Below are 20,752 nucleotides of genomic sequence, written 5' to 3'. Positions count from 1 at the left end.
ATTTTACAGCAGTGTGAGAATAAAAAATGAAATACCCACCTAAAGGAGACCAATTTGTTTATTTTCCACTCCAACCACCCTTGTTAAAATGTCATCTACAACGACACACTGGCTAAGCACTTTCCAAGGAACGTTTCCCCTGAATACCACTGTGGGGTTGGTAGCAGCCTTTAGCCTGCTGTATAGTTCAGGAAAACAAACCGTTCCCAAATAATAGTTGGAGCGGGAGCCTAGCGGCAGTGACGAACCGACGTGCGTAGGGCGGTGTTCTCACGCAAAGAAAAGCGTGTGGTGTGGCTGTGGTACATCTGGAATAGTGCTTCTAGTATCTACAGCGGGATCTGTGCACTAGCTGGGATCGCTTCAACTCCTTGACACTCATTTTTAAAGGGAAATTTACCACAGCCGTTGCTTTCTGTAAGTTGATACAATATGGAATCTTAATTAATTTACCGTTTTTTTTTTGTACATTTTCTTTCAAAGGATGAATATCCCGATAGTTTTATTGATTTCATTTCTCCTCCTCCCACTAACGGAATGTATCAGCTTTATTATTGGAGTTGAATCAAGTTGGATTTATATATTTTCATCTGATTGGCCCACAACTGCGTTTTGATCAATTATTCTAATTTATTTTTGATAAATGGTAATCGAATAGTTTTTGGGGGGGAGTTTGTAGAATTCTTGAACGACTCATCATTTCATTTTGTCTAGTAAATAACGGTCCACTCCAGACAGGCGCACAACCGAGCTGCGTTGGTGGAGTTCTCCACAGGCATATGGAGCTGTTTTGATCATGCATTGATTTGCATTTCGTTTTATATCTCAACTCGGCTACTCACTTGTCGTTTCAAAACGTCTATGGAAACTTTCTAAGGAGAGTGCGACTGTTGTTGATTATATATATAATTTTTTCTCAACGATGTGCTCTCTGCTGCATGAATAATATTGATGTACGTGTTTAATTGGTTGTAAATAATTTACATTGTTGGGACATTCCTCTAACTCCGTGCTTTTATCCACTCCAATGTTACGGGATTCATACTTTTCAATTTGAAGTAAACATATGGGTTTGATGAGTAAATGTGGAAATGGCGCCACCTGGTGTCAATATGAAGTACCACTTCAAATAATTGACGCTGAATCAGTACGGTAGACCTCTGGTCTGATAACTGTGGTTCCTGTGTGTTTGTCTCCACGTGTAGATCTATCAGAAAATGCTGCTCATCCTGCTCGCAGTGCTCATCTTGCACCTCATCATCCTGGTCTTACTGTTTGTCTCAACAATTGCCAATGTGAGTAACTATGATATTGTTGTCTATACCCTACTATAATACAATGTGAATAGCTATGATATTGCTGCCTACTGTACTATAGCACTGTGTGTGTGTGTGTGTGGGGGGGGGGGTTGTGTGTGTGTGTGTGTCAGTAAGACAGTGTAGTCAATAGGGGCTATCCAGGCTTGTTTAACCATCTGGGACAGGGCAGGGTCGCTTCAATTAACTGATGTGTAAGACCTGGGCTCAAATATTTCAGCATTTGATTGAAATGGGCGTGGTTGCTTGCACTTTTGGGACGGCACTATATAATGTGTTTGGTTCCATTGTGTCCAGACAAGCTGGATCAAGCTAAAGTTTTAGAGAGTAAACAAATGCTATTTGAACCTGTGTGAGGTGATGGGGTGTATGTAGTTTCACGATGGATCTGGGAACCTCTTGTCCTACTTTTAGCAGGCTATGCACATGTTGTGGTGGTGGTGGTGGTGGGGGGGGGGGGGGGGGGGGGGGGGTGTTCTTGTGAGTGGGTGCGTTTACACCCAATTCGGATCTTTGGGATCAATTATTTGCCAAACCGCTGAAAATAAATATCTGAATTGGGCTGCCTGTGTAAACACACCCTTTGTGTGTGAGTTGAGTTCATTGAGTGTTCTGTGTTTAAAGCTGTATCATAGATGTGTCTGGGTGTTCTGTGTTTTAAGGCTGTATCATAGATGTGTCTGGGTGTTCTGTGTTTTAAGGCTGTATCATAGATGTGTCTGGGTGTTCTGTGTTTTAAGGCTGTTTCATAGATGTGTCTGGGTGTTCTGTGTTTTAAGGCTGTTTCATATATGTGTCTGGGTGTTGCGTAATGTTGTGTTGTGTTGTGGGTGTGTCGCTTATATTCATTGTGTTGCGGGTGTGTCGTTTACATTCATTGTGTTGTGTCGTTTACATTCATTGTGTTGTGGGTGTGTCGTTTACATTCATTGTGTTGTGTCGTTTACATTCATTGTGTTGTGTCGTTTACATTAATTGTGTTGTGTTGTGGGTGTGTCGTTTATATTCATTGTGTTGTGGGTGTGTTGTTTATTTTCATTGTGTTGTGGGTGTGTCGTTTACATTCATTGTGTTGTGTTGTGGATGTGTTGTTTATATTCATTGTGTTGTGGGTGTGTTCTTTACATTCATTCTGTTGTGTTGTTTATATTCATTGTGTTGTGTTGTGGGTGTGTCGTTTATATTCATTGTGTTGTGTTGGGGGTGTGTCGTTTATATTCATTGTGTTGTGTTGGGGGTATGTCGTTTATTTTCATTGTGTTGTGTTGTGGTGGTGTTGTTTATTTTCATTCTGTTGTGTTGTTTACATTCATTGTGTTGTGTTGTGGGTGTGTCGTTTATATTAATTGTGTTGTGTTGGGGGTGTGTCGTTTACATTCATTGTGTTGTGTTGTGGGTGTGTCGTTTATATTCATTGTGTTGTGTTGTGGGTGTGTCGTTTATTTTCATTGTGTTGTGTTGGGGGGTGTGTCGTTTATTTTCATTGTGTTGTGTTGGGGGTGTGTCGTTTATTTTCATTGTGTTGTGTTGGGTGGTGTGTCGTTTATTTTCATTGTGTTGTGTTGTGGTGGTGTTGTTTATTTTCATTCTGTTGTGTTGTTTACATTCATTGTGTTGTGGTTGTTTATATTCATTGTGTGGTGTTGTGTTCCAGGCCTGGACTGTAGGAGGAACCAAGAATACTGACCTGTGGTACAGCTGTCTCACTACTAACACAGGATATCACTGCAGTTCTGCCAGCAACGAAGGTTTGTCTAAGACACTAGTACCAAAGATGGTGGATGAAGAGGCATAATTTACTCAGATGGTTTATCGTTGAAAAAAATGGACACGGTTCCTGTCTGTCTAAGTGGGGCCTTTCCTCTATCGCATGAGCAGGCTTATCCCACATGAGCTCACGATTCCTCCATATTATCTGACATGCTGACTGTTCCTCCATATTTTCTGTCATGCTGACTGACTGTTCCTCCATAATATCTGTCATGCTGACTGACTGTTCCTCCATAATATCTGGCATGCTGACTGACTGTTCCTCCATAATATCTGTCATGCTGACTGTTCCTCCATATTATCTGGCATGCTGACTGTTCCTCCATAATATCTGTCATGCTGACTGTTCCTCCATAATATCTGGCATGCTGACTGACTGTTCCTCCATAATATCTGTCATGCTGACTGTTCCTTCATAATATCTGTCATGCTGACTGTTCCTCCATAATATCTGACATGCTGACTGACTGTTCCTCCATAATATCTGACATGCTGACTGACTGTTCCTCCATAATATCTGTCATGCTGACTGTTCCTCCATAATATCTGTCATGCTGACTGACTGTTCCTCCATAATATCTGTCATGCTGACTGACTGTTCCTCCATAATATCTGTCATGCTGACTGTTCCTCCATAATATCTGACATGCTGACTGTTCCTCCATAATATCTGTCATGCTGACTGTTCCTCCATAATAACTGTCATGCTTACTGTTCCTCCATAATATCTGGCATGTTGACTGACTATTCCTCCATAATATCTGTCATGCTGACTGTTCCTCCATATTATCTGGCATGCTGACTATTCCTCCATAATATCTGTCATGCTGACTGTTCCTCCATAATATCTGGCATGCTGACTGTTCCTCCATATTATCTGGCATGCTGACTGTTCCTCCATATTATCTGGCATGCTGACTGACTGTTCCTCCATAATATCTGTCATGCTGACTGTTCCTTCATAATATCTGTCATGCTGACTGTTCCTCCATAATATCTGACATGCTGACTGTTCCTCCATATTATCTGGCATGCTGACTGTTCCTCCATAATATCTGGCATGCTGACTGTTCCTCCATAATATCTGGCATGCTGACTGACTGTTCCTCCATAATATCTGTCATGCTGACTGTTCCTTCATAATATCTGTCATGCTGACTGTTCCTCCATAATATCTGGCATGCTGACTGTTCCTCCATAATATCTGGCATGCTGACTGACTGTTCCTCCATAATATCTGTCATGCTGACTGTTCCTTCATAATATCTGTCATGCTGACTGTTCCTCCATAATATCTGACATGCTGACTGACTGTTCCTCCATAATATCTGACATGCTGACTGACTGTTCCTCCATAATATCTGTCATGCTGACTGTTCCTCCATAATATCTGTCATGCTGACTGACTGTTCCTCCATAATATCTGTCATGCTGACTGACTGTTCCTCCATAATATCTGTCATGCTGACTGTTCCTCCATAATATCTGACATGCTGACTGTTCCTCCATAATATCTGTCATGCTGACTGTTCCTCCATAATATCTGTCATGCTTACTGTTCCTCCATAATATCTGGCATGTTGAATGACTGTTCCTCCATAATATCTGTCATGCTGACTGTTCCTCCATATTATCTGGCATGCTGACTATTCCTCCATAATATCTGTCATGCTGACTGTTCCTCCATAATATCTGGCATGCTGACTGACTGTTCCTCCATAATATCTGTCATGCTGACTGTTCCTTCATAATATCTGTCATGCTGACTGTTCCTCCATAATATCTGACATGCTGACTGACTGTTCCTCCATAATATCTGACATGCTGACTGTTCCTCCATAATATCTGTCATGCTGACTGTTCCTCCATATTATCTGGCATGCTGACTGTTCCTCCATAATATCTGTCATGCTGACTGTTCCTCCATAATATCTGTCATGCTGACTGTTCCTCCATATTATCTGGCATGCTGACTGTTCCTCCATAATATCTGTCATGCTGACTGTTCCTCCATAATATCTGTCATGCTGACTGTTCCTCCATAATATCTGTCATGCTGACTGACTGTTCCTCCATAATATCTGTAATGCTGACTGTTCCTCCATAATATCTGACATGCTGACTGACTGTTCCTCCATAATATCTGACATGCTGACTGTTCCTCCATAATATCTGTCATGCTGACTGTTCCTCCATAATATCTGTCATGCTGACTGACTGTTCCTCCATAATATCTGTCATGCTGACTGTTCCTCCATAATATCTGTCATGCTGACTGACTGTTCCTCCATAATATCTGTCATGCTGACTGACTGTTCCTCCATAATATCTGACATGCTGACTGTTCCTCCATAATATCTGTCATGCTGACTGACTGTTCCTCTATAATATCTGACATGCTGACTGACTGTTCCTCCATATTATCTGTCATGCTGACTGACTGTTCCTCCATAATATCTGTAATGCTGACTGTTCCTCCATAATGTCTGGCATGCTGACTGACTGTTCCACCATAATATCTGACATGCTGACTGTTCCTCCATAATATCTGGCATGCTGACTGACTGTTCCTCCATAATATCTGCCATGCTGACTGTTCCTCCATAATATCTGGCATGCTGACTGACTGTTCCTCTATAATATCTGTCATGCTGACTGAGTGTTCCTCTATAATATCTGTCATGCTGACTGACTGTTCCTCCATAATATATGTCATGCTGACTGACTGTTCCTCTATAATATCTGCCATGCTGACTGTTCCTCCATAATATCTGGCATGCTGACTGACTGTTCCTCCATAATATCTGACATGCTGACTGTTCCTCCATAATATCTGCCATGCTGACTGACTGTTCCTCCATAATATCTGTCATGCTGACTGTTCCTCCATAATATCTGCCATGCTGACTGTTCCTCCATAATATCTGCCATGCTGACTGTTCCTCCATAATATCTGGCATGCTGACTGACTGTTCCTCTATAATATCTGTCATGCTGACTGACTGTTCCTCCATAATATCTGTCATGCTGACTGACTGTTGCTCCATAATATATGTCATGCTGACTGACTGTTCCTCTATAATATCTGCCACGCTGACTGTTCCTCCATAATATCTGCCATGCTGACTCACTGTTCCTCCATAATATCTGTCATGCTGACTGTTCCTCCATAATATCTGCCATGCTGACTGTTCCTCCAAAATATCTGTCGTGCTGACTGACTGTTCCTCCATAATATCTGACATGCTGACTGACTGTTCCTCCATAATATCTAGCATGCTGACTGACTGTTCCTCCATAATATCTGGCATGCTGACTGACTGTTCCTCTATAATATCTAGCATGCTGACTGACTGTTCCTCTATAATATCTGTCATGCTGACTGACTGTTCCTCCATAATATCTGTCATGCTGACTGTTCCTCCATAATATCTGTCATGCTGACTGACTGTTCCTCCATAATATCTGGCATGCTGACTGTTCCTCCATAATATCTGGCATGCTGACTGTTCCTCCATAATATCTGTCATGCTGACTGACTGTTTCTCCATAATATCTAGCATGCTGACTGACTGTTCCTCCATAATATCTGTCATGCTGACTGACTGTTTCTCCATAATATCTAGCATGCTGACTGACTGTTCCTTCATAATATCTAGCATGCTGACTGACTGTTCCTCCATAATATCTGGCATGCTGACTGTTCCTCCATATTATCTGTCATGCTGACTGTTCCTCCATAATATCTCATACCAGAGAGGGAAGAGCTTGCTCTGGTCTACTTATCGTCCCCTCCCGCTCGCCCCCTTCGTCCCGCTCTGACAATAAAACATGAGCCAGTGAGATGTCAGGCCCTGGGGAACTCCCTCTGCCGGCCAATAAGTAGACCAGAGTGGCCCCCCCTCACCAGACAACATGAGGGTGTGGGGTGTCTTGCTTTCTCTACCGTCTCCACTATCCACCTAGAGGTCAAACAATCATTATCCACCTAGAGGACAAATATCATTATCCACCTAGAGGACAAACTATCATTATCCACCTAGAGGACAAACTATCATTATCCACCTAGAGATCAAACTATCGTTATCCACCTAGAGGTCAAACTAGCATTATCCACCTAGAGGTCAAACTAGCATTATCCACCTAGAGGTCAAACTATCATTATCCACCTAGAGGTCAAACTATCACTATCCACCTAGAGAACAATAGTGATACTGCATTCTGTGTAAGCCAACACTCTCATCCAACCTCTATCCAATAATGAGATTTTACATGATGACAGCTCCAGCTCTGTTATCAGTTAATCAGCCAATCAAATTCATTCATATATCCCATTTTACAGCAACATTTGTCACAAAGTGCTTTACAGTAAGCCAGCCTCCCACTTATCGGGAGTTAGGTGTTCATGTTTTGATATGTTGTGCTACTTTATGTTATATATAAATGATGTTAGGTTGTATGCAGCGTTGGGGAGTGAAGGTTTACATTCAATCCGGTACAAGTAACAGATTACAAACAAAAGAAACTGTAATCTGTTACTTTACCAGCAAAAACATTGTAATCAGACAACAGATAAGTTTGGAAAACTAAATGATTACTTCTAGGATTACTGTTAAATTCAGAAAGGATTGTTTGTGTAAAAAAATCTTTGACACCGTTCTGTTTTCTCAATGATATTCAAATTAGCTTTGTTAAAAGGTGCAAGTTTAAATTTGTTCCGTCTGAGTGAGTCTGACCACAAGACAGAGACCACTATGATGACACACCAAATGGGTTTGATGGATCGTGGGAAAAGAGCAGGAATGGGCTTTTGTAAACTACAGTCCAAACTATGTCTTCCAATGGTGCGACTTCTGTCGGCATCCAAAGGTTATCCAACCTGAATAAACGCTTGGATGTCAGGATGACAGCAGTGGTGTCGTCTACGGGTGCAGTGGTGTCGTCGACCGGTGCAGTGGTGTTGTCTACGGGTGCAGTGGTGCAGTGGTGTAGTCTACGGGTGCAGTGGTGTCGTCTACGGGTGCAGTGGTGTTGTCTACGGGTGCAGTGGTGTTGTCTACGGGTGCAGTGGTGTAGTCTACGGGTGCAGTGGTGTCGTCTACGGGTGCAGTGGTGTTGTCTACGGGTGCAGTGGTGTAGTCTACGGGTGCAGTGGTGCAGTGGTGTCGTCTACGGGTGCAGTGGTGTCGTCGACCGGTGCAGTGGTGTTGTCTACGGGTGCAGTGGTGCAGTGGTGTAGTCTACGGGTGCAGTGGTGTCGTCTACGGGTGCAATGGTGTTGTCTACGGGTGCAGTGGTGTAGTCTACGTGTGCAGTGGTGCAGTGGTGTAGTCTACGGGTGCAGTAGTGTCGTCTACGGCTGCAGTGGTGTTATCTACGGGTGCAGTGGTGCAGTGGTGTTGTCTACGGGTGCAGTGGTGTTGTCTACTGGTGCAGTGGTGTAGTCTACGGGTGTAGTGGTGTTGTCTACGGGTGCAGTGGTGTCGTCTACGGGTGCAGTGGTGCAGTGGTGTTGTCTACGGGTGCAGTGGTGTCGTCTACAGGTGCAGTGGTGTCGTCTACGGGTGCAGTGGTTTTGTCTACGAGTGCAGTGGTGCAGTGGTGTCGTCTACGGGTGCAGTGGTGTTGTCTACTGGTGCAGTGGTGTCGTCTACGGGTGTAGTGGTGTCGTCTACGGGTGCAGTGGTTTTGTCTACGAGTGCAGTGGTGCAGTGGTGTCGTCTACGGGTGCAGTGGTGTTGTCTACTGGTGCAGTGGTGTCGTCTACGGGTGTAGTGGTGTCGTCTACGGGTGTAGTGGTGTTGTCTACGGGTGCAGTGGTGTTGTCTACTGGTGCAGTGGTGTAGTCTACGGGTGTAGTGGTGTTGTCTACGGGTGCAGTGGTGTCGTCTACAGGTGCAGTGGTGTCTTCTACGGGTGCAGTAGTGCAGTGGTGTTGTCTACGGGTGCAGTGGTGTCGTCTACGGGTGCAGTGGTGCAGTGGTGTTGTCTACGGGTGCAGTGGTGTCGTCTACAGGTGCAGTGGTTTTGTCTATGAGTGCAGTGGTGCAGTGGTGTCGTCTACGGGTGCAGTGGTGTTGTCTACTGGTGCAGTGGTGTCGTCTACAGGTGCAGTGGTTTTGTCTATGAGTGCAGTGGTGCAGTGGTGTCGTCTACGGGTGCAGTGGTGTTGTCTACGGGTGCAGTGGTGTCGTCTACGGGTGCAGTGGTTTTGTCTATGAGTGCAGTGGTGCAGTGCTGTCGTCTACGGGTGCAGTGGTGTTGTCTACTGGTGCAGTGGTGTAGTCTACGGGTGTAGTGGTGTCGTCTACGGGTGTAGTGATGTTGTCTACGGGTGCAGTGGTGTTGTCTACTGGTGCAGTGGTGTAGTCTACGGGTGTAGTGGTGTTGTCTACGGGTGCAGTGGTGTCATCTACAGGTGCAGTGGTGTCTTCTACGGGTGCAGTAGTGCAGTGGTGTTGTCTACGGGTGCAGTGGTGTCATCTACGGGTGCAGCTGTGTCGTCGACGGGTGCAGTGGTGTTGTCTACGGGTGCAGTGGTGCAGTGGTGTTGTCTACGGGTGCAGTGGTGTAGTCTACTGGTGCAGTGGTGTTGTCTACGGGTGCAGTGGTGTCGTCTACGGGTGCAGTGGTGTCGTCTACGGGTGCAGTGGTGCAGTGGTGTTGTCTACGGGTGCAGTGGTGTTGTCTACGGGTGCAGTGGTGTCGTCTACAGGTGCAGTGGTGCAGTGGTGTTGTCTACGGGTGCAGTGGTGTTGTCTACTGGTGCAGTGGTGTCGTCTACGGGTGTAGTGGTGTTGTCTATGGGTGCAGTGGTGTTGTCTACGGGTGCAGTGGTGTCGTCTACGGGTGCAGTGGTGTCGTCTACGGGTGCAGTGGTGCAGTGGTGTTGTCTACGGGTGCAGTGGTGCTGTCTACAGGTGCAGTGGTGTCGTCTACGGGTGTAGTGGTGTTGTCTACGGGTGCAGTGATGTCGTCTACGGGTGCAGTGGTGTCGTCTACGGGTGCAGTGGTGTCGTCTACGGGTGCAGTGGTGCAGTGGTGTCGTCTACGGGTGCAGTGGTGCAGTGGTGTCGTCTACGGGTGCAGTGGTGCAGTGGTGTTGTCTACGGTTGCAGTGGTGTCGTCTACGGGTGCAGTGGTGTCGTCTACGGGTGCAGTGGTGTAGTCTACGGGTGCAGTGGTGTTGTCTACGGGCGCAGTGGTGCAGTGGTGTTGTCTACGGGTGCAGTGGTGTTGTCTACTGGTGCAGTGGTGTCGTCTACGGGTGTAGTGGTGTTGTCTACGGGTGCAGTGATGTCGTCTACGGGTGCAGTGGTGTCGTCTACGGGTCCAGTGGTGTCGTCTACGGGTGTAGTGGTGTAGTCTACGGGTGCAGTGGTGTCGTCTACAGGTGCAGTGGTGCAGTGGTGTTGTCTACGGGTGCAGTGGTGTTGTCTATGGGTGCAGTGGTTCAGTGGTGTCGTTTACAGGTGCAGTGGTGTCGTCTACGGGTGCAGTGGTGTCGTCTACGAGTGCAGTGGTGTCGTCTATGGGTGCAGTGGTGTTGTCTACGGGTGCAGTGGTGTAGTCTACTGGTGCAGTGGTGTTGTCTACGGGTGCAGTGGTGTCGTCTACGGGTGCAGTGGTGTCGTCTACGGGTGCAGTGGTGCAGTGGTGTTGTCTACGGGTGCAGTGGTGTTGTCTACGGGTGCAGTGGTGTCGTCTACAGGTGCAGTGGTGCAGTGGTGTTGTCTACGGGTGCAGTGGTGTTGTCTACTGGTGCAGTGGTGTCGTCTACGGGTGTAGTGGTGTTGTCTATGGGTGCAGTGGTGTTGTCTACGGGTGCAGTGGTGTCGTCTACGGGTGCAGTGGTGTCGTCTACGGGTGCAGTGGTGCAGTGGTGTTGTCTACGGGTGCAGTGGTGCTGTCTACAGGTGCAGTGGTGTCGTCTACGGGTGTAGTGGTGTTGTCTACGGGTGCAGTGATGTCGTCTACGGGTGCAGTGGTGTCGTCTACGGGTGCAGTGGTGTCGTCTACGGGTGCAGTGGTGCAGTGGTGTCGTCTACGGGTGCAGTGGTGCAGTGGTGTCGTCTACGGGTGCAGTGGTGCAGTGGTGTTGTCTACGGTTGCAGTGGTGTCGTCTACGGGTGCAGTGGTGTCGTCTACGGGTGCAGTGGTGTAGTCTACGGGTGCAGTGGTGTTGTCTACGGGCGCAGTGGTGCAGTGGTGTTGTCTACGGGTGCAGTGGTGTTGTCTACTGGTGCAGTGGTGTCGTCTACGGGTGTAGTGGTGTTGTCTACGGGTGCAGTGATGTCGTCTACGGGTGCAGTGGTGTCGTCTACGGGTCCAGTGGTGTCGTCTACGGGTGTAGTGGTGTAGTCTACGGGTGCAGTGGTGTCGTCTACAGGTGCAGTGGTGCAGTGGTGTTGTCTACGGGTGCAGTGGTGTTGTCTATGGGTGCAGTGGTTCAGTGGTGTCGTTTACAGGTGCAGTGGTGTCGTCTACGGGTGCAGTGGTGTCGTCTACGAGTGCAGTGGTGTCGTCTATGGGTGCAGTGGTGTCGTCTACGGGTGCAGTGGTGTCGTCTACGAGTGCAGTGGTGTCGTCTACAGGTGCAGTGGTGTCGTCTATGGTTGCAGTGTTGTTGTCTACGGGTGCAGTGGTGTCGTCTACGGCTGCAGTGGTGTCTTCTACGGGTGCAGTGGGTTCGTCTGCGGGTGCAGTGGGTTCGTCTACGGGTGCAGTGGTGTTGTCTATTTGTGCAGTGGTGTTGTCTACGGGTGCAGTGGTTTCGTCTACGGGTGCTGTGGTGTCGTCTACGGGTGCAGTTGTGTCGTCTATGGGTGCAGTGGTGCAGTGGTGTCGTCTACGGGTGCAGTGGTGCAGTGGTGCAGTGGTGTAGTCTACGGGTGTAGTGGTGTCGTCTACGGGTGCAGTGGTGCAGTGGTGTAGTCTACGGGTGCAGTGTTGTCGTCTACGGGTGCAGTGGTGTAGTGGTGTCGTCTACGGGTGTAGTGGTGTTGTCTACGGGTGCAGTGGTGTCGTCTACGGGTGCAGTGGTGTTGTCTACGGGTGCAGTGGTGTTGTCTACGGGTGCAGTGGTGTTGTCTACGGTTGCAGTGGTGTCGTCTACGGGTGCAGTGGTGCAGTGGTGTAGTCTACGGGTGCAGTGGTGTCGTCTACGGGTGCAGTGGTGTAGTGGTGTTGTCTACGGGTGTAGTGGTGTTGTCTACGGGTGCAGTGGTGTCATCTTCGGGTGCAGTGGTGTAGTGGTGTCATCTACGGGTGTAGTGGTGTTGTCTATGGGTGCAGTGGTGTTGTCTATGGGTGCAGTGGTGTTGTCTACGGGTGCAGTGGTGTTGTCTACGGGTGCAGTGGTGTCGTCTACGGGTGATACTGATATCACTTATTAATGATATCTACATAGCGCATTGGTATGAATCACACTGCTGCCCTCTCATTGAGTTATTTGCGCCGTACGGATTGTGGTTGTTGTGGATTGCATTTCACGGTCAAATTGAAGAAGTTTAAGCTGCCTATCGATCATTGTTTTTGCAACCAACAATGAATGAAGCGCTCTTGCAACAGCTGCATAGAGCGGATCCCATCCTGTGGAATAACAGTCTGATGTGGATCCCAGCCTGTGGAATAACAGTCTGAGGTGGATCCCAGCCTGTGGAATAACAGTCTGAGGTGGATCCCAGCCTGTGGAATAGCAGTCTGAGGTGGATCCCAGCCTGTGGAATAACAGTCTGAGGTGGATCCCAGCCTGTGGAATAACAGTCTGAGGTGGATCCCAGCCTGTGGAATAGCAGTCTGAGGTGGATCCCGGCCTGTGGAATAGCAGTCTGAGGTGGATCCCAGCCTGTGGAATAGCAGTCTGAGGTGGATCCCAGCCTGTGGAATAACAGTCTGAGGTGGATCCCAGCCTGTGGAATAGCAGTCTGAGGTGGATCCCAGCCTGTGGAATAACAGTCTGAGGTGGATCCCAGCCTGTGGAATAACAGTCTGAGGGAGTTCCTCTCTTCTGAACTCCTCTGTGGCATTGTGCTCCATTCTGTCTAATAGAACTGTGGCATTGTGTTCCATACTGTCTAATAGAACTGTGGCATTGTGCTCCGTACTGTCTAATAGAACTGTGGCATTGTGCTCCATACTGTCTAATAGAACTGTGGCATTGTGTTCCATACTGTCTAATAGAACTGTGGCATAGTGCTCCGTACTGTCTAATAGAACTGTGGCATTGTGCTCCATACTGTCTAATAGAACTGTGGCATTGTGCTCCATACTGTCTAATAGAACTGTGGCATTGTGCTCCATACTGTCTAATAGAACTGTGGCATTGTGCTCCATACTGTCTAATAGAACTGTGGCATTGTGTTCCATACTGTCTAATAGAACTGTGGCATTGTGCTCCATACTGTCTAATAGAACTGTGGCATTGTGCTCTATACTGTCTAATAGAACTGTGGCATTGTGCTCCATACTGTCTAATAGAACTGTGGCATTGTGCCCCATACTGTCTAATAGAACTGTGGCATTGTGTTCCATACTGTCTAATAGAACTGTGGCATTGTGCTCCATACTGTCTAATAGAACTGTGGCATTGTGCTCCATACTGTCTAATAGAACTGTGGCATTGTGTTCCATACTGTCTAATAGAACTGTGGCATTGTGTTCCATACTGTCTAATAGAACTGTGGCATTGTGCTCCATACTGTCTAATAGAACTGTGGCATTGTGTTCCATACTGTCTAATAGAACTGTGGCATTGTGCTCCATACTGTCTAATAGAACTGTGGCATTGTGCTCCATACTGTCTAATAGAACTGTGGCATTGTGCTCCATACTGTCTAATAGAACTGTGGCATTGTGTTCCATACTGTCTAATAGAACTGTGGCATTGTGTTCCATACTGTCTAATAGAACTGTGGCATTGTGTTCCATACTGTCTAATAGAACTGTGGCATTGTGTTCCATACTGTCTAATAGAACTGTGGCATTGTGCTCCATACTGTCTAATAGAACTGTGGCATTGTGTTCCATACTGTCTAATAGAACTGTGGCATTGTGTTCCATACTGTCTAATAGAACTGTGGCATTGTGTTCCATACTGTCTAATAGAACTGTGGCATTGTGCTCCATACTGTCTAATAGAACTGTGGCATTGCGTTCCATACTGTCTAATAGAACTGTGGCATTGTGTTCCATACTGTCTAATAGAACTGTGGCATTGTGTTCCATACTGTCTAATAGAACTGTGGCATTGTGTTCCATACTGTCTAATAGAATTGTGGCATTGTGTTCCATACTGTCTAATAGAACTGTCTAATTTGTGCTGATTCAAAAAAATTCCATTCAATCATTGTTAATGAAAGGGAGGAGAGGGTTAAAGAAGGATGTTTAAGCATTGAGACAATTAAGACATGGGTTGTGTAAGTGCCTTTGAAAGGGGTATGGTAGAAAGGCACTAGCCGTACCGGTTTGTGTCAAGAACTGCAACGATGTCGTGGGTTTTCATGCTCAACAGTTTCCCGTGTGTATCAAGAATGGTCCACCACCCAAAGGACATCCAACCAACTTCCCAATCTGACCCTAAAACCATCATGGTCACCTAATAATCCCCAGTTTACAATTGGCTCATTCATCCCCCTCCTCTCCCCTGTAACTATTCCCCAGGTCGTTGCTGTAAATGAGAACGTGTTCTCAGTCAATTTACCTGGTAAAATAACGGATAAATAAATAAAAAATAAAATAAACTTGACACAACTGTGGGAAGTATTGGAGTCAACATGGGCCAGCATCCCTGTGGAACGCTTTCCTCACCTTGTAGAGTCCATGCCCTGACAAATTCAGGCTGTTGGTCTTGTTTAATCTCTCATAATGTTTTGTAAACTCAGTGTATGGCCAGCTATGTAAACTCTAACATGGATCTATCCTGCAATAGATGTTGATTAATGGGTAATCAGATTAGGTTAGTGAGTTAGATTAGGTTAGTGAGTTAGATTAGGTTAGGTTAGTGAGTTAGATTAGGTTAGTGAGTTAGATTAGGTTAGTGAGTTAGATTAGGTTAGGTTAGTGAGTTAGATTAGGTTAGGTTAGTGAGTTAGATTAGGTTAGTGAGTTAGATTAGGTTAGTGAGTTAGATTAGTGAGTTAGATTAGGTTAGTGAGTTAGGTTAGTGAGTTAGATTAGGTTAGGTTAGTGAGTTAGATTATGTTAGGTTAGTGAGTTAGATTATGTTAGTGAGTTAGATTAGGTTAGTGAGTTAGATTAGGTTAGTGAGTTAGATTAGGTTAGTGAGTTAGATTAGTGAGTTAGATTAGGTTAGTAAATTAGATTAGGTTAGTGAGTTAGATTAGGTTAGTGAGTTAGGTTAGGTTAGTGAGTTAGATTAGGTTAGGTTAGTGAGTTAGATTAGGTTAGGTTAGTGAGTTAGATTAGGTTAGGTTAGTGAGTTAGATTAGGTTAGTGAGTTAGATTAGGTTAGTGAGTTAGATTAGTGAGTTAGATTAGGTTAGTGAGTTAGATTAGTGAGTTAGATTAGGTTAGTGAGTTAGGTTAGTGAGTTAGATTAGGTTAGGTTAGTGAGTTAGATTAGGTTAGTGAGTTAGATTAGGTTAGTGAGTTAGATTAGATTAGTGAGTTAGATTAGATTAGTGAGTTAGATTAGGTTAGTGAGTTAGATTAGGTTAGTGAGTTAGATTAGGTTAGGTTAGTGAGTTAGATTAGGTAAAGTTAGTGAGTTAGATTAGGTAAGTGAGTTAGATTAGGTTAGGTTAGTGAGTTAGATTAGGTTAGTGAGTTAGATTAGGTTAGTGAGTTAGATTAGGTTAGTGAGTTAGATTAGTGAGTTAGATTAGGTTAGTGAGTTAGGTTAGTGAGTTAGGTTAGGTTAGTGAGTTAGATTAGGTTAGTGAGTTAGATTAGGTTAGTGAGTTAGATTAGGTTAGTGAGTTAGATTAGGTTAGTGAGTTAGATTAGATTAGTGAGTTAGATTAGGTTAGTGAGTTAGATTAGGTTAGTGAGTTAGATTAGGTTAGTGAGTTAGATTAGGTTAGTGAGTTAGATTAGGTTAGTGAGTTAGATTAGGTTGTATGTCATGTTAGATCTCCTCTGGTTGTATGTCATGTTAGACCTCCTCTGGTTGTATTTCATGTTAGACCTCCTCTGGTTGTATGTCATGTTAGACCTCCTCTGGTTGTATGTCATGTTAGATCTCCTCTGGTTGTATGTCATGTTAGATCTCCTCTGGTTGTATGTCATGTTAGACCTCCTCTGGTTGTATGTCATGTTAGACCTCCTCTGGTTGTATGTCATGTTAGACCTCCTCTGGTTGTATGTCATGTTAGACCTCCTCTGGTTGTATGTCATGTTAGACCTCCTCTGGTTGTATGTAATGTTAGACCTCCTCTGGTTGTATGTCATGTTAGACCTCTGGTTGTATGTCATGTTAGACCTCCTCTGGTTGTATGTCATGTTAGATCTCCTCTGGTTGTATGTCATGTTAGACCTCCTCTGGTTGTATGTCATGTTAGACCTCCTCTGGTTGTATGTCATGTTAGACCTCTGGTTGTATGTCATGTTAGACCTCCTCTGGTTGTATGTCATGTTAGACCTCCTCTGGTTGTATGTAATGTTAGACCTCTGGTTGTATGTCATGTTAGACCTCCTCTGGTTGTATGTCATGTTAGATCTCCTCTGGTTGTATGTAATGTTAGACCTCTGGTTGTATGTCATGTTAGACCTCCTCTGGTTGTATGTCATGTTAAACCTCCTCTGGTTGTATGTCATGTTAGATCTCCTCTGGTTGTATGTCATGTTAGATCTCCTCTGGTTGTATGTCATGTTAGATCTCCTCTGGTTGTATGTCATGTTAGATCTCCTCTGGTTGTATGTCATGTTAGACCTCCTCTGGTTGTATGTCATGTTAGATCTCCTCTGGTTGTATGTCATGTTAGATCTCCTCTGGTTGTATGTCATGTTAGATCTCCTCTGGTTGTATGTCATGTTAGACCTCCTCTGGTTGTATGTCATGTTAGACCTCCTCTGTCTCCTCTCTTCAGACTGGATCCAGGCGGTTCAGGCCCTCATGGTCCTGTCAGTGCTGTTCTGCCTCTTCTCTCTGGTCTTCTTCATGTGTCAGCTCTTCACCCTGGTCAAAGGAGGACGATTCTTCTTCACCGCCGTCTTCCAGATCCTCGCCAGTGAGTACGACCACTTATAAGGCTTAATGAATCCTTCATAACCTCTTCATAAAGGCCTACATAGACACTTCATAAAGTTGTTGGTCTTGTTGGCCAGTGAGTACGACCACTTATAAGGCTTAATGAATCCTTCATAACCTCTTCATAAAGGCCTACATAGACACTTCATAAAGTTGTTGGTCTTGTTGGCCAGTGAGTACGACCACTTATAAGGCTTAATGAATCCTTCACAACCTCTTCATAAAGGCCTACATAGACACTTCATAAAGTTGTTGGTCTTGTTGGCCAGTGAGTACGACCACTTATAAGGCTTAATGAATCCTTCACAACCTCTTCATAAAGGCCTACATAGACACTTCATAAAGTTGTTGGTCTTGTTGGCCAGTGAGTACGACCACTTATAAGGCTTAATGAATCCTTCACAACCTCTTCATGAAGGCCTACGTAGACACTTCATGAAGTTGTTGGTCTTGTTGGCCAGTGAGTACGACCACTTATAAAGCTTAATGAATCCTTCACAACCTCTTCATAAAGGCCTACATAGACACTTCATATAGTTGTTGGTCTTGTTGGCCAGTGAGTATCACATCACATCACCCCGATTGTCTAATCTAGCCGGGTCCCCCGGTTTATACAAAGTTGTCTTATATTGGTGTCAACTAACAATGTTGGTGAGAAGAGGGCCTGGATGTTGTTCTGCGGGGCTTACCGCCCAGGAAGGGAAATGATCTGGGGGAAAAACTGAATCTGTAAAAGACAGACATGTTATAGCTCAGGTCAAAGTGGGAGGCGGCCCCATGTGACCACGAGGGTTGTTTAACTGTCTCATTATTAGGCCCCTTACTATGAGGGTTGGTTAACTGTCTCAGTATTAGGCCCTATACTACGAGGGTTGGTTAACTGGCTCAGTGTTAGGTCCTATACTATGAGGGTTGGTTAACTGTCTCAGTGTTAGGTCTTATACTACGAGGGTTGGTTAACTGTCTCAGTATTAGGCCCCTTACTATGAGGGTTGGTTAACTGTCTCAGTATTAGGCCCTATACTACGAGGGTTGGTTAACTGGCTCAGTGTTAGGTACCTTCCTATGAGGGTTGGTTAACGTCCTCAAAGTTAGGTGCCTTCCTATGAGGGTAGGTTAACTTCCTCATAGTTAGGTACCTTCCTATGAGGGTTGGTTAACTTCCTCAAAGTTAGGTACCTTCCTATGAGGGTTGGTTAACTGCCTCAAAGTTAGGTGCCTTCCTATGAGGGTTAGTTTACTGTCATAATCTCTTAGTTGGAACCAAACTACATCTTGTGCTAGATATCTAACTCAATTTGCTTTAGTGGGTAGAGGTGGCTGGATTCAAAAATGCATTTTCTGCACATGGGCATGGAAACTAGCAGATTCAGTCCCTCCCCAATATAGAACATAACCAAGTCTGTTACAAAATATTAGGTCTGTCAACTTGGATGAAATTGATGATCTCCAACAGTCTAAAACTAGCAATGCCTTTTTTTCTTCTCTCTCTCTCTCTGTCTCTGTCTCTGTCTCTGTCTCTGTCTCTGTCTCTGTCTCTGTCTCTCTCTCTCTCTCTCTCTCTCTCTGTCGCTCTCGCTCTCGCTCTCGCTCTCGCTCTCGCTCTCGCTCTCGCTCTGTCTCTGTCTCTGTCTCTGTCTCTGTCTCTCTCTCTCTCTCTCTCTCTCTCTCTCTCTCTCTCTGTCGCTCTCGCTCTCGCTCTGTCTCTGTCTCTGTCTCTGTCTCTGTCGCTGTCTCTGTCTGTCTGTTGTCTGTCTGTCTGTCTGTCTGTCTGTCTGTCTCTGTCTGTCTCTCTCTGTCTCTCTCTCTCTCTCTCTCTGTTTCTCCCTGTCTCTCTCTCTCTGTCTCTCTCTCTCTGTATCTCTCTCCTCTCCCATCTCCCTTCCTTTTCCTCCCCCTCTCTCCAGGTCTGTTTGTGATGTGTGGAGCTATAATCTACACGGTAATGCGTCCGGATGGGGAGGAGGATGCTGCGTTTGGCTTTGCCTACATCCTGGCCTGGGTGTCCTTCCCTCTGTGTCTGGTCAGTGGTCTCATCTACATCGTACTGAGGAAGAGGGAATGAGAGAGGGAGAGAGGCTGAGGTTAAGACCTCACACCACCACCAGCAGAACACAGCACTGTGCCCCAGGGTTGGGGTCAATTCCATTTAAATTCCAGTCTATTCAGGAAGAACACTGACATTCCAGTTCTCTTCAATGCTTCTTAATGAAGTTAACTTTCTGAATTGATAGAAATCCAAATGGAATTGACCCCAACCATGCTGTGCCCACTGACCACCAGAGGAGGCTGGTGAGGGGAGGATAAATGGCTCACATAGTGTTTGTTTTCCATCAAATACTTTCAGCATTCGATTAGATTGAGTGTTTGCACTTTTGGGATTATTCCATTGGTTTCATTGTGCCAGGCAAGCTCCATCAAGCCCAGCTAAGGCATTTGTAAGAAAACAAATCATATTTGAACCCAAGTCTACATTATACATACCAATCACAGGTGGTCACATGACTAAAGTGGAATCAGTGGAATGGTTTCAAATACATCAAACACATGGAAACCATGGAAACCATGGAAACCGTGGAAACCGTTCAATATGCTCCAGTTCCATCTTTTATTATGAGCCGTCCTCCCCTCAGCAGCCTCCACTGACAGCCATGTGTGAGTAAACTACGGAGGAGAACATACAGTCCATGTTACAGTGTAAAGATGTACATAGTGTCTATGGTTCTAGACATATTTATAACATTTTTTACATGCCCTTTTGTACATAGTGTTGTTGAGCTCAGTTCATTGTCAGAGCTTGGTTTTTTTTCCATATTTTCTCCTCTGTGCCAAAGAGATAAAGCTGTGATATCAGCTTTTAGTTAAAAAGACAAAATGTTTAAAGCCTTTTATTTTGCTTTACTATAATGTAGTGTCAATTCCTAGCTTGTCATTGTCAAGCCAAACAAGACCATTCCATAAATAGTTGTCAAGAAGGCCAGAACAGACTAGCAATCAGGCTACTCAAATGGTGTTTTGTTTCAGCCATTCTTCTACTGTATATCCTACTTGCTGATGTTGTTATTCATTCATTTTAACGATGCTTGAATTGTAAAGCCTACTTGTTTTGTGTTGCCATTAAATGATTTGAACAATGTTACTGACTGGGGGCCCTTTTCTGTCCAATCTGTAAAAATAAACCTGCTGTTTTTATGTCTATATTCTGATAAATAAAACCGTTGAAAGAAGGTCTACTTGCTTGGCATGCAACCAAGTCACACGTGATACAAGTCAGTATTCCACGTCCGTTCATGTCTGAGGGCATCGGGAGATGACGTGGAAACCCACCACTACAGGAGTCAGTATTCCAGTCTGAGGGCATCAGGAGATGACATGGAAACCCACCACTACAGGAGTCAGTATTCCAGTCTGAGGACATCAGGAGATGACGTGGAAATCCACCACTACAGGAGTCAGT

The 20,752-nt window shown here is 45.3% G+C and overlaps 2 protein-coding genes across 4 annotated transcripts; one reads left to right on the top strand and one right to left on the bottom strand.

The window, feature by feature from the left end:
* The first annotated feature begins 260 nt into the window (after window positions 1–260).
* On the top strand, window positions 261–20,431 carry LOC110487096 (peripheral myelin protein 22). Of its 2 annotated transcripts, none has more exons than XM_036973274.1 (5): window positions 261–417; window positions 1,206–1,295; window positions 2,971–3,064; window positions 17,135–17,275; window positions 19,203–20,431. In XM_036973274.1, exons 2-5 carry the CDS (start codon window positions 1,218–1,220, stop codon window positions 19,358–19,360), a joined length of 471 nt encoding a protein of 156 aa, XP_036829169.1. In that variant the 5' UTR covers window positions 261–417; window positions 1,206–1,217; the 3' UTR covers window positions 19,361–20,431. The 2 variants fall into 2 exon arrangements, with proteins under 2 accessions (XP_036829169.1, XP_036829168.1); XM_036973273.1 differs by lacking the exon at window positions 261–417 and adding an exon at window positions 825–953.
* Window positions 16,114–17,135, bottom strand: LOC118948226 (TBC1 domain family member 5 homolog A-like). 2 transcript variants are annotated; one of them, XM_036973272.1, is made up of 2 exons: window positions 16,816–17,135; window positions 16,114–16,764 (listed from the first exon to the last, which is right to left on the bottom strand). In XM_036973272.1, the coding sequence occupies exons 1-2, from the start codon at window positions 17,103–17,105 to the stop codon at window positions 16,152–16,154; spliced, it is 903 nt and encodes a 300-aa protein (XP_036829167.1). In that variant the 5' UTR covers window positions 17,106–17,135; the 3' UTR covers window positions 16,114–16,151. The 2 variants fall into 2 exon arrangements, with proteins under 2 accessions (XP_036829167.1, XP_036829166.1); XM_036973271.1 differs by having other exon boundaries at window positions 16,118–16,686; window positions 16,738–17,135.
* Window positions 20,432–20,752: the final 321 nt, after the last annotated feature.

This window comes from Oncorhynchus mykiss, unplaced genomic scaffold, assembly GCF_013265735.2.
Source record: "Oncorhynchus mykiss isolate Arlee unplaced genomic scaffold, USDA_OmykA_1.1 un_scaffold_227, whole genome shotgun sequence".
NCBI lineage: Eukaryota > Metazoa > Chordata > Actinopteri > Salmoniformes > Salmonidae > Oncorhynchus > Oncorhynchus mykiss.
This window is presented reverse-complemented; position numbering and strand designations above follow the sequence as displayed.

Coding starts and splice junctions, on each gene's coding strand:
- LOC110487096 (XM_036973273.1), top strand. Junction 1,296..2,970: donor TTGTCTCAACAATTGCCAAT/GTGAGTAACTAT, acceptor GTTGTGTTCCAG/GCCTGGACTGTAGGAGGAAC. Junction 17,276..19,202: donor CGTCTTCCAGATCCTCGCCA/GTGAGTACGACC, acceptor CCCTCTCTCCAG/GTCTGTTTGTGATGTGTGGA.
- LOC118948226 (XM_036973272.1), bottom strand. CDS start 17,105: ATGACATACAACCAGAGGAGGTCTAACATGACATACAACCAGAGGAGA. Junction 16,765..16,815: donor ATGACATACAACCAGAGGAG/GTCTAACATGAC, acceptor CAACCAGAGGAG/ATCTAACATGACATACAACC.